The sequence below is a fragment of the Ailuropoda melanoleuca genome, chromosome 9, assembly GCF_002007445.2.
Source record: "Ailuropoda melanoleuca isolate Jingjing chromosome 9, ASM200744v2, whole genome shotgun sequence".
NCBI lineage: Eukaryota > Metazoa > Chordata > Mammalia > Carnivora > Ursidae > Ailuropoda > Ailuropoda melanoleuca.
In genome coordinates, this window is record NC_048226.1 from 74,305,136 (window position 1) to 74,318,789 (window position 13,654).

At 39.6% G+C, this 13,654-nt stretch overlaps 1 protein-coding gene across 4 annotated transcripts in view; it reads right to left on the reverse strand.

Annotated features, from left to right (window-relative positions):
- Positions 1–10,335: 10,335 nt before the first annotated feature.
- Positions 10,336–13,654, reverse strand: part of RSPO2 (R-spondin 2) — a 145,309-nt gene continuing 141,990 nt past the window's right edge. For all 4 annotated transcript variants that reach the window (XM_034668870.1, XM_019799130.2, XM_002918709.4 and 1 more), the window contains one exon: positions 10,336–11,417. In XM_034668870.1, coding sequence (XP_034524761.1) covers positions 11,302–11,417 — 116 coding nt within the window. In that variant the 3' untranslated portion in view covers positions 10,336–11,301. The remainder of the gene's footprint in view (positions 11,418–13,654) is intronic.

Here is a 13,654-nt window from a genome sequence, read left to right on the forward strand (position 1 = left end):
CACTCTTTCATTCTTCTTTTTTTCTTTTTGCTCTTCTGATTAGATAAATTCCATTGCCACGTCTTTGAGATTGCTGATCCTTTCTTCTGTTTGATCTAGTCTCCTATTAGGCCCCACTATTGAAGTTTTTAGTTCAATCATTATATTTTTTGGCTTTTTGATTTGTTTGGTATGTTTTTGTATTTTCTATTTGTTGAAATTTCTCACTTTGTTCATTAATTGCACTCTTCTTATCAGAGAGCATATTTATACTATTATTCTGAACTATCAGGTAAATCACTTACCTCCATTTTATTAAATTCTGTTTCTGGAGATTTATCTTGCTCTTTTGTTTGGAACATAGTCCTCTGTTTCTTCATTTTCCTTGACTCTTTGTGTTGGCTTCTGTACATTAGATAAAATAGCCACCTCTCCCAGTTTTGACAGAATGATCTTGTGTAGGAGATGAACTTCATCAATTATCCCAGCCCAAGCTCTTGGTTATCTCTCAAACATTTGTGATTGTCCTAGTTGTCTTCTTTGTTCTGTTTCCCTCAGAAGTTGAGAGGTATGCCAATGCCCATCAGTGTCCCAAAGGGGAGGGTCACATTCATCATCTAAATGCAGGCTGACTGGAAGCTGGACCCTCAGGCATTATCTGGGAAAGTATGTAGTTTCCAGGAAGAAATTGGGGGGTGGTCATTTTGCCACCTCCCTCTGTCCTGGGAATTACAGCCATGGTGGGAGAAGGGAGTGTTTCTATACTCATTAACAACTGCTTCTTTGCTACATTTCTATAGGGGTCACAAATGCAAGCTCTGTTAGCTGTCAGTGCCCAGCGACCTGGAAACTTGTCCTTCATGCAGCAGCCATGAAAGCTGTGGTCCCAGACATGTATATAAACTCCTTCCAAGGAGATACTGGTGACTTGGAGTGGGCTGGAGGGAGAAGGTGGAGGAGGTTTCCACCAGCTTCTCTGGTCTCCATGAAGGATTGTTGCCAGCCCCTAACTGCATGCTAACTTAGAAGACTGACCATCAGACATAAGCTTTTAAAGTATGCAGATAAACCCTTTTCTGGGAAAGACTGTGAGATGGGCATTTAAGAACTCCTTTTTTGTTTGCTACAGTCCTGTGGGATTTATGAATGGAAGTTCCATTGGTTATCAGAGCCAGGCAATCCAGGGACCTGTCCCTCAGGTGGCAGCACAAAACCTGGGGTGCAGACATGTGTATAGGCTCCTTCCAGAGAGATACTGGTGACTTGTAGCTGGCTACAGGAAGATGGCAAGGGAGGTGTCCACTCATTCCTGTGGGAGGATTACAGGTAGCGACTAGATGTGTGCTAGATTAGAAGCTTCACCCTCAGCAGCTTTTAACATATACAGTTTACCTCTTTCAGGGAACAACTGAGAGGTGAGCAATTTTGCCTGCTCCCTCTACACCGAACCATAGGGCCATAGCCACAGTGGGTATTCACACTAGTTGACAATTGCTTCTTTGTTTGCTAGAGTCTTGTGGACACAAGAGCTAAGTGTTTAGAGGTCCTGTTCCTCAAAAGGAGTCTTAAAAGTTGGGGTGCTATATATGGGTTGAAACCCTCCCCTCGTCATGGAGAAGCTGAAGTTTGGACTTCCATCTTCATTGTATGGTGCTATGCTGGGAGTGGTGTTTATGGCAAATGTGTGTCTCAGTCTTTCATACTCATTCCAATGTGGATATTTTCTCAATCGCTCAATGTGTAGGAGTCACTCAGTTAGTTTCTAGAACTCTTCCTGAGGTCATTACTCTCTAGCTGTACATTCAGTGTGTCTGTGGGAGGAGGAGAGTTCAAGAGCCTCCTATTTAACTGTCTGGTTGGCTGCTCAATAATGAATTTTATAGATTGCCTACTTTTTTTTTTTAAGATTTTATTTATTTATTTGACAGAGATAGAGACAGCCAGCGAGAGAGGGAATACAAGCANTTTATAGATTGCCTACTCTTTTTTTTTAAGATTTTATTTATTTATTTGACAGAGATAGAGACAGCCAGCGAGAGAGGGAATACAAGCAGGGGGAGTGGGAGAGGAAGAAGCAGGCTCATAGCGGAGGAGCCTGATGTGGGGCTCGATCCCATAACGCCGGGATCACGCCCTGAGCCAAAGGCAGACGCCTAATCGCTGTGCCACCCAGGTGCCCCTATAGATTGCCTACTCTTGTTGCATAGGGTAGGTATGTGGAGAAAACCTATAGGGATTATGTGCTACCTTGAATATCTAATGATACTATATGAATCTTTGGAAATTTGACAAATTATTATACTACCATCATCAGGATGTCAATCTCTGCCATAAAAATGAGACACTTCATTAAAAGTACATTATCAGTGTTCTAATTCTAAACCTAAGCAAGTTGATTATTTTGCTCAAATATTCCTTTGACTTTTTTTTGCTTTTCTCTATCTACTGACAAGGTTTCAACTAATAAAGTAAGATAGTTTCTTAATCCCAAGAAAAAGTAAGCTGAAAAACTGCGTGACAGAGTAATGCCAGTCCATGCTAAGGTCACAAATAACCCCAGAACTTCAGTAGCTTAATACAATAAGGGTTTATTTCTTATTCATGCAAAGTCTGAGTTAGGTTTGGCAACCACCCAAGGAAACCATTTTCCATGCAGTGACTCAGAGATCTAGGTTGTTTTCACCTTGTGGCCCTACCTTTATAGTCACAACCAAAAGAGAAAAGAAATGCAGAACAGACACGTGCTCATAAATGCCCTAGTCCCAAAGTGACACATAATTTCCAGCCAAAATTCCACTGGTTAAAATCAACCACAAGGCCCCGCCCAGCTGCAAGAAGAATGAGAAATGGGATGCTCCTTGTTGATCAGAAAGAAGAGAACTGGTTATAGGTATGCCGTCGGTCTTTCTGCCTTTAGTTTTTCCAGGTGGTATATGTAGGGAAGAGCAAACTTGGGAGAAGCATGTGTAATGGGGAAAAAGGTTAGAAATGTACTTACTTAATTTAAAAATGTAATGAAAGTCCTTAAAACTTTAGTTATCCTATTTTACACAGTAAACACTGAAAAAAGTACTTTAACACTTATCTTGCTTTCCAGTTAAATACCATGATTTTGTATGTGTGTGTAATACCCAACTCTGTTCAAACATGTATGGTCCTACATCAGAGGGCTGTTACAAAAGTACCTCAATAATTACAAGTTTAAAAAAATCCTCATTGTTGAAAATTACAAACCCAAGGACCTATAATTCACAAAATGCTTGTTTTGTTGTTCACTTGTTATAGTTTATTAAATTTGAAAGAAATAAAGGAAAATTCTTTCTTGGGTCATTGAGATAATTATTTCATCCTAAGTGTAGATGGAGTTGGTAGGTGATGTGGTAACCCGAAATTAAGTATCATTATCACATTTGTGTAAAGAGTAGTTTCCAGAGTTTTTTGAGCATTGACTTAAGTTCTTTCTACCCTGAAAACATTTTCAAGGAGATTATAAAGTATTGGTTAGTTTCACTCTTCAAGTGTACAGTGAGGAAAACGATTTGAGAAGATCAAACTCCTCAATTATTACAAATTTTTCCTAATTGTCCTTCACTTCTCTTGATATTTTTATTCTAAAATGTGGGAAAGGAAACTAAGTAGACTTTAGATCCCAGCTCTTGGGCACTGTTAGCAACTACCGGCTTCTAGTTTTTCTCCCTGGACACTTTTCCAAGTCTCTTTACTGCTTCATGTCTAAGGGTTGGATGCTTTTCAGTCTCCTTTCTCTTCTTGGACATTCTCTCTCTGCATCAGCCCATAAGCTTGGTGCTCAGTGCCATTTATACACCCCACAATTATATCTCTGGAGCTGAACTTTTCCCTAAACTCCAGATTTAGAGATATCTAACATACAGATATCTAACAGGCATCTCAAACTTATCATGTGAAAAATTGATTTGTGTATTCTCCAGTTTTCCCCATCTTCCCTATATATCCTGTTGCATAAGGCAAGAACCTAGGGGACATATTCAGTTCCCTTTTTTCCTTCATGACTACCCCCTTCATCCAACTCACTGGCAAATGTGTGGGCTCTTTTGCCAAACTATGTCCTGAATCCAACCACTTCTCTCCTTCTTTACTGCCACCTACCGGCCCAAGTCACATTAATTCTCATCTGATTACTGAAATAACCTGTTAAATTTGTCTTTCTGCTTTCACTCTGAAAATCCACCTTCCACACAGCAGCCCAAATGAATAGGTTAAAGGAATCAAATCATATCATTCCCCTGCTCAAATCCTCCAGTGATTTTCTAAGTACTTAGACCAAAGTTTTTGCCATAGCTTTCATGACCCTTCATGACCTAGCCTTTGAATGCTCCTAACCTCATGTTGGTCCCATGCTCCTTCTGACTATACTCTAGCAACTCTTCCCTTTAGTCTGTATTTTGATCATGCTGAGTCTTTGCACCTTAGGGCCTTTGCACTGGCTGTTGCCAGTGTCTGAGCTACTTCTTTCCCAGATCTTCATATACCCAGCATCTAGGCTTCATGCCAAAGTTCTCAGAAATGCCTTTCCTGACACTCCTGCCATTATCACATAGCCTGTTCTATTGTCTCCATAGTGGAGGAGCTGGAGAGGATATGTGATGTTAGTCTAAAAATCATCTTTCATTCAAAGTGAACAAGCCAAGAACAGAGGCACTGCAATCATTGCCTGCAAAGTTTTACTCTTTGTAAAGAGTAGGCATTCATTGCATACTCAATTTTCATAGGCTAAGGCAGGAAATGGAAGCCAAACTCTAATGGAAAGAAAAAGTACCAAGATCACAGGGAGCACAGTTGAGGAATTATGGATCCCAGAAGTACAGTAAGGACACCAATAAGCATAAACAAATAATCATTTTTAAAAAGAGTTTTTTTGGTCGCATTTAAAATTAATCCACTGCATTAATTTGCATAGATTAGGACAAAAGAAGGGTACACCACTGACACACATCACAGGAAAAGGACAGAGACGTCTTGATATTGGAGAGACAGAGAATAAAGAGAAAGTATGATTGTCTAATCAGAATGCAGGGGCTTGGGTATGTGAGAGGATAGTGGTGCTACATATACTGGTAAAAAAATTAGATAGGAGAAAACTTGGAAAAAAATTTGTTTTGGTTTTTGAGTTTTTACTCTTTCACTTTAGTTTTGGGCCTGAAGTACATAGGATATCTATCTATGGCAAATAAGGAGAGAAAGCTAGAATCGGAGCTAGTATCAAGAGTAGAAATAGAAGTTTGAGGCTTAGCCACATAGAAGGTGGTTTTAAAGTGGCCCATGCTTTCAGCATATTTACTGGACTCCTGCAGGGGCAGAGTAGGCATAGCTGAGGCGGGATTAGTGGCAGCCTCTCACGGAGTTTGCCAGGACAGCCCACCGACCAACAGGTCATCTGCTTTATCCAGACTGCCACTGTTTTTATGTGGCTGGCAAGCCAGCAATTTTACATTTATGAAATGGTTGAAAAAAATTCAAAAGAATACTATGGTGAAACACATGAAAACTGTATGAGATTCCTATTTAAGTGTCTGCAAATAAATTTTTATTACAATACAGTCATACCCACTTGTTTACATACTGTCTACGGTGGCTTTTGTGCCACAGTGGCATGGCTGAGTTGTTGTGACCAAGACCACATGTCCTGTAAAGCCTAAAGTGTTTATTCTCGGGCCCTTTATGGAAAAAGTTTGCTAACCCCTCTTCTCAAAAACAGAGCTAGGAAGAAGTCTGTGGTTGAGTCTTAGAACGAAATTAGCAAGAAGAATTAAGGAAGCCAGTAGAAGAGAATCAAATAAAAGTTGAATGTGCTCCTGGGTAGCATGCTGCTACAGAGACTGAAGTTAGAACACCTGAGGAGAAGTCAGTTGGCTAATAAAGGTTATAATCCCAGACGTACAACTTTACTTTTCTGTCTTTAAGGGTACCTAGGTGGCAAGGTTTGAAAAGTATTCATGGAATATTCCGGAATGTTTCTGAGAGAAGACAGTTGTCACTATCTTGGGCATGAAGTTGACATGAGAATCCAAAAGACTATAATTCCCCTGTCACCTTCAATCTCTTGGTAGTGTTTCCTTGGAACACCTTTGTTGGGAAGGATTCTGAGACTTGTGTTTAGCTCAGCAGTGGTTAGCAGTGTCTTCTAACGTGGGGGAAGGGGGGAGGTGGCACATGGTAGTTCGTCATAATGATTCATCATAGATTAACATGGGAACTTGTCTAAATCTTTGACACATTTTTCAGACTGTTGGACCTCTCAGATATTATGTGTTTATCACTTGCTTTCAAAGTCATAGGTACCCTTACATTTCTGCCTTCATGATTCAAGGATACCAATCATTATGGTAAGCATATCCAAGTTTACCTGAAAGGAAACCTTGAAAATTTTATAATGATCATTCCAGTGCATTCAGTCTTTTCTTGATCTCCACAAGCTACATGGGTGAAGAGAAAGTTAAAAGGGTACTGTGTTTCATGTAAATAATTACAAGATCTTATTCTATAAGAAACATGAAGTTATTTAAATAATAAATAGCACTACCAATATATCAACAGGAAAAAAAGTAGTAGAAATATAAATAATAGTTGGAGTGAAGCTTTGAGCAAGAATAGGGTAATGAAGCAGTCTAGAAGAGAAACAAAGAGAAACTTAGCACAACCACAGAACAAAGAAAGTGAAGAGGTGGGGAGAAATTCAGAAGATCCTTCTCAGGTAGACTCACTAGAATCTAGGAACGGATTCGATTTAGGGAACAATGGGAGTAAATGATGATTACAAGAGTGTTCATGTAACCAACTGTGTAAGTAACGATTTTATTAACTATTAAGTGGGGAAGGCAGGAAGAGGAATTGTTTTGTGGGAAGATGTCAGTGATTATGTTGATTATTTGCTGGCTTGCTCCTGGGTCTATGTCCTTCCCTACAGAGGGAACTACATTACTCAGGGTCCCTGGTTTCCAGTCAGGTTTGGGCAATGGCAGGTGTGGGTAGAAGACTAGAGGTTGGAAGGTAGGGAGAAGCCAGGCAAGAAGTCAGGGTGACCAGATCTTTTCCAAGATTTTAACTCCCACCAGATAAGCTTTCTGTCTTTGGTTCCAGCTTCTTCTATGGTCAAAGCTCTAGCCTCAACCACAGTTCTAGCTCCAGCTGGGTGGCCTCACCTTCTGGATTCAGGAAACTCAACCTCTTCCTGTTACCCCCTTGCCCTAGGGGTAATAGTGGCTTCTTGCTGTTGTTAATCTCTGGGTGATCTTGTCATCCCCACTTCCGTTTCCTGTCTCCTTTATTACCTGTGTAACCAATTCTCAGTGTTAAATTCCCTGTTTGAAACACCTCAACTGGTTTATTTCCTTGACTGGAGCCCAAGCAATGTGGTAATAAATTCAGTTTTAGATACATTGAGCTTAAGTGTGTGGCTCCCTAGTCAAGATCTCTAGTAGGCTTGGAAAACATTACCAAAGACTGGAGCCAGAAAGCTGGATTTGAAAATCAACAGCATACACATGGTATCTGAAGCCATAAGGTCATATTTCCCAAATTGAGGAGATGAAGAGATTAAATTTAAAAGATTAAATCGTGGGCTCACCTATGAAATGTATTTTGAAAAGACCAAAAAGAAGTAGGGGAGTAGAAAACCCAGGTTAGGAATGTTATAGAAGTCAAATGAGAAAGGACATTTCTGAAGGAAAGGGCACAATAAAGTCAAACTTGGTGGAAATAGGACACATGCAAAAGGATCAGGGCAAATAAGGCAAATGTTCTCCTCATATTTAGTAAGAGGAATGTCATTGCTCCCTTTGTAAGAACAAGGACAATACAGTGGTGGGGAAGAAATCGATGAGAAGGGAACAAAGTCAAAGCCATCAATGACTGTAAACTCCTTTTTCGGGAGAGTGGACACTGAAGACCTTGAGAGAAATTATACCTAAGTCAGAGGAGAAGAGGAGCTGAAGAAATGCCAGGAGTGGATACTGAAGACCCCACAAAATTAAGGGGATGAGGCCAGATGCTTGAGTGGAATGGTTATTCCTTTTGAAAGAAGGGGAAGGATGATGAGATTGCTCAAGGAATAGACACGTCTAGGGTTACTAATTCTACCTTTTCTAATGATATTATCAAGCAGCATCTACTATGCACAAACTTCTAACATGAACAGAGGTATTATTCACTTTTCTCTCTCCTACTCATAGTCTCCTTAAAAAAAAAAAAATGCTAGAGGAGGAATCACACACTTGAGGCTAAGTCCTAGCTTTTCTCCAAATGTTTCTAGCAAAAGATGAAAATTTCACGTATACAGTTATTGCAATTAGCATCTTAAAAAGACATTCATAAAGTTGGCTTTTCTTAAGTGCTAATCTGTCAAACTTTTGTGGTGAGGACGTTTAAGACATATTATGTATTTGAAAATTGCTAAGAGAATACAATATTAACTATAGTCCCTATTCTGTACCTTGCCTTCCCCATGATATAGTTTTTGTATAAGTTTATACTTTTGACTGCCTGCACCTATTCCCCCAACCCAGCTTAATTGACTTAATTTCCTGACCCAACTTAATTGACTTAATTCCCTGACTTCTTAACTGACAAAGTTGTGATCTCATCATTTATTTCTACAGATGCTAATAAGCTCCCTGAAAATACTGGGGGGTGGGAATCAGTTTCATATATTCTCTATTTATATACATCATAAATATAGGCATGGTATAGCTACTTGTGGAAAACCACCAGATCTTGTGTTACCCCAAAGCTATGAATTACACTGTAGTATGTGAGTGTTTGTGTTGTGTATTTGCTTATAACTGGGAGGCTTAGAAATCAAGCAGCTGTAAATCAATTCCCACAAGAATAAAAATTTGGGCAAATAATTTGCAGGCATCAAGCAATAGATTGAAGGTAACTGATGTTTTCATAAATATATTCTGTTTTGTTAACAAGAAAGGAGGTCTTTTAAATAATTTAAATATCAAGAACAGAGGCAGTAACAGGTAATTTGGGTAGCAATTTAGTATATACCCTATGCTGACCATACTTTACACTTTTTATCTAATTTAATCCTTAAAACACAGCCCTACACGTAGACAATACTGTTACCTCCATTTCACAGATGAGGAGCAGAGCCCTAGAGAGAGAATTTGTCCCAGGCTACTCTGGAACTCAGGCAGTGCAGCTCTCCACCTGCGTCCCCTGGGTGGCTCATGCAAGTGTCTGACTTGATTTTGGCTCAGGTCGCAATCTTAGGGTCATGGGATTGAGCCGCGCTTTAGACTCCGCTCAGCATGGAGTCTGCTTGAGATTCTCTTTCTCCCTCTGCCCCTCCCCTTACTTGTACATGCCCTCTCTCAAAATAAGTAATCTTTAAAAAAAATCTCCTAACCACTCCACTCTAGTGTAATTTATACCTAGCTAATTCCTAGATATAGTTACTAACATTGGTTTTTCAAAGTTTTGTCTGCCTTTTTTAAAGGCTTATTTAGGGGTACAGTTGTTAAAGTATTGCTTTTTTCCCCTAAATGTACCTCTAAAGAAAATTTTCACAAAGAATAATTTTGAAGTTTTTTAATGCACGAAAGAACATCTCAGAAACAGAACAGGTATTGACTTATTAACAATGAAGCACTATATAAAGGAGCCCCCTCCCCACTTAGTAAACAGGAACATAGTGTAAAGAGACATGAAAGGAGGTGAACGCTTTAGGATTGAATGCAAACCCTAAAGTTGTATACAACATTCATATATGGCTTCTTATCTCATAGCAATAATATTCTCATAACGATGTATATGCCATTTATACTTACTGGTAAGATGCTTTTGACTCAAAAGTTAAAACAAAAATACTGGAGAGGTAGTTTTGCCAATGCAAGGTGAGAAAAAAGGCTTTACCTTGCTTTTTTTCCTTAAACATCTGTAACCATTTCACTTTGTTCTAATTTTCTTCTGGATTAGCCAGGAAGATAATGATGCTTTTAGAAGAAGCCAATTCAAAACCCTCTAAGAACGGATTCCCCCAACTACACAACGATGTTTTCGAAAGTCCCCTGGGGAGTCTCCACTGTGTTCTTCTGTCTTGGAGAGGATACAGATTCTGGGTCCAAGGAGACCTGTTAAGATCTGACCAGCAGTTACAAGGATTCATCCTGTTTGCTCTTCAAATTCCATGCATGGTCTCAAGACAGTAATGTCTACAGTGACCCAAGAGTATTGGTAGATACCCTGCTGTGGTAAGTCAGGGGTGGCTTTAAATAAATATATGTGTGTGTGTGTGTGTGTATATATATATATATATATATATATGTGTGTGTGTGTGTGTGTGTGTGTATATATACACACACACACACACACACTGAAGTCTGAAACACAGGTTTAAAAAATTCCCTAGCTAGCTGGTAGAACAGCATGATGAGTACTAGAAGGGACTGCAGGTCATTGCTCATGTTTTCAGTTCTGTTTCATCAAGTCCTCACATCTTAGACATAAAGGGAGTTTTAGCTTCTGCCTGTCACCTGCTGCTTTATCTGCATGAGGAGACACAGAGTAGGGAAGGTCTACAGATATTCAAATGCTTTGACACTGGTCATTTGAGCCTATGTACAAACTAGCTTATCCTATTCTTACAATGAGAAATAAGCCCGAAAAAAAAAAAAAAAGAAAAGGGGCAACAAAACATTGGTCAATTCGCAAATCTAGAACAGCCATTTACTGGACGATGGTTAGGAACCACTAGAAACAAAGTGACATAATATTAATCAGGTATGACTTGTTACACATCGGAAAGCATAAATATACAGTAAGTAAGAGGTTTATATGTAGCCCCACAGAATATGTACAAGTGGGAGCTGCCGTGAAGCTGAGCAGGAATTCCCGGAGTGCGCCCCCCCCAGCTCAAAGCAGAGCCCCGCAAGCATTTATCCTTGCGAATGCACAATGTGAGAAATCAAGGTCACCCGTGAAACACCACTGCCTGCGGAGTGTCTTCTTTCCCGTAAATATGCACGTCTGGTCTCCAGGGGTGCTCCGTGGCCTCACAGCTCTTGCCCCTCCGTGGTGCCATAATCCCTCGGTGCACATGGAGCCGAGGCACATGCTGGACCCCAAACTCCTGCCTTCACAGTTTCCAGATGCAAATCAAAGCATAAATAACAGAGACCACGCTCGTGGCTCCTCCTTTCACAACGTTACTGGGAACAGACACTGGTCACAGCAGCGCAAAACGCTGTACACCGGTGTCCAGGAGTGGAGAGTAGCTTTGTGCACTTTGGCAAAAACACCCCCCACCCCAAAATCTACCCCTACATGTCTTTTATTTTACTGGTTAGCCCTGTCTGTAGCTAGGAAGACACTGTGTTGCTCCTGGGCTCTTTCTATCAGCTTCCTCTTCTTTTTCTTGTTCTTCTTCTCCTTTGCCTTTGGGGCTCTCTTCCCTATACCGGGAGAAAGAGAAATGAAGACTTGTCAGAAAAGTCTCTTTCTCTAGGAAAGAAAACACAAAACATTAAGAGTTTTACACAAAGCCCATCTGGAAAACATCACCTATGGAAAAAGCAGCCTCAAAGAGAAAATTGTTCACATTAATTTTGACGGAATAATAATAATTTACTAAATTGGATATGCTGTCTAAAACAGAGACCGATCTTCCTGTTATAGGGAACTGGCATATTTAAAAACCTCCCAGCAGCCTGATCAGTCTTGCAAATATCATCCTGCCACAAAAATTCCATTTATCCCCTCCGACTTTTAACAATGCTACCCTTTACTAGACATCTTTACATCTTTCTACTGCTCCACATGTCGGTGGGTCGAAAGAAAATAAGCATCTATCCACAGTAAATATACCAGAAGTTTCAAACTCCCTTCTCCCTGCCCCCTCCCCCCTGGGAGAAAGAAATGTCTTGCTTTTAACATTATTCCCTCCCTCTTCTCCAAAGGCCAGTGAATGAAATGACATAGGTGGAATACTTCATTTTCTATAAAAATTCATGAGGACATCGTTCCTTATGTGGCTTAGGGCTTCCTATACAAATCCCCTAGACCAGTTATTCTTGTTATTGTGAACAAGAGAAATGCTAGTTTGTTCCTGAAGAACTGGGGATAGGTGTCTTCCTACCAGAAGATCACACCACCACATAATCCTATTTCTCCTCTTTGCCTTCACCATCAGGAAGCCCAGACCACCAGCTAAATAGTTGAGGTTTGTCTCCATCAGGAGGTTTTGAATATAGTTTTCCCTTTGTCTCTGCTGTATTTCACTTTCTGCGTCTCGAGGTTATGGTTCATAGTTTTTACAACGTCTCAACATTTCTTTGCAAGTATGTATACATAAGATCGTGAGAGAAAATCACAGGCATCTGCTTTAGGTCCACTGCCCTCTTTGGGTTCTAAACACACAGGAATCATGGGATTTTTTTAGAACAGAAAAGAGCTTAAAGGTCAATGAGGTTTGCAGAAATTAAGTCATCACATACACCTTCAGAACAGATTCTTCCCTCAACAGACTGTCAAATCTCCTCTCCTATCCACCCTACTTCTGTTTTACTTGTGTCGTCCTACAAAACTTTTCTGTGAAGTATAGCTCTTCGACACTGTAGTAACCAGTACCACAAATCACACATTCAGTTCTAACACATGCTTTCCAACCTGCCAAGACCCTTATTACAGGGACGTATCTGGCCAGCTTTGCAGTCAAGACAATGGAGGTGGCAGCTGATGTAGGAAATGTGAAAGAGACCAGAAGTGAGGGAGCTAGATCCCTGCCTTAAGAAAGCAGCGTCATACTAGATTACAGGAGCCTGGGAGATTTCTAAACAAGGGAGGGGTTTCTCATTTTGTCTGAGGATGGAAAACAGTCACATGGTTGGCACACAGTTGACAGACAACAAGTGTTTGCTCAGTAAAACTTTATCACAAGATAGAGGATAACTTATTTTTAATAGGACACGGCAGTAAAATAATCAGAATATGATCGCGCCCTCACATTAAATTATGAATAAGGTCTCTGAAGTTAATTTCTGGTTCTTATTAAATTCTGGCATTAGCGTTATAATGGCATCGTGCCATCTTTAAACATAGCTAATCCTACCCAATGAAACCTTAGCCCAAGTATCATTAATCAAAGAAGCTGTAAAGTTGCAACTATTTTAGTAACATTATATCTAATGATGAGACATACCTAATGAGGGCAGAGAGATGAAATACTTAACATAAAATTGCGTATTTAAAAAGAAGCTTCAATTATAAAGTTTTTGAAGATTTCCTTAGTGCTAGATTCTCTCTAAGCAAACAACAAAAACCTTAGTTAAAATCGTTGCTGACTACGTTGTAAAAATGAGCTCATGTTTAATTTATTTAAAGCCTGGAGTTTATTTTAAAAGCAAATTGAAATTGAGTAAATGGAAAAATAATATTTCTAGATGTTTAAATGTGTTAAGATAAAAATATACTGAGTATTTGTTCAAGAAATCTTTTCCCATTCACCATTTCAGTTTTTCAAATGAAAATGTGCAGTTCTTTGACTAACAGAAAAATCTATGCTAAATGACTGGAAATTCTTATTTTAAGAGAGGGTAATTTTCATGCCATTTACCTAATATATCATTGTGATGTAATTGTCAATATCAAATGGTCTTTGGGTTTGCTGGCTGATAGAATATTGTATGATAGG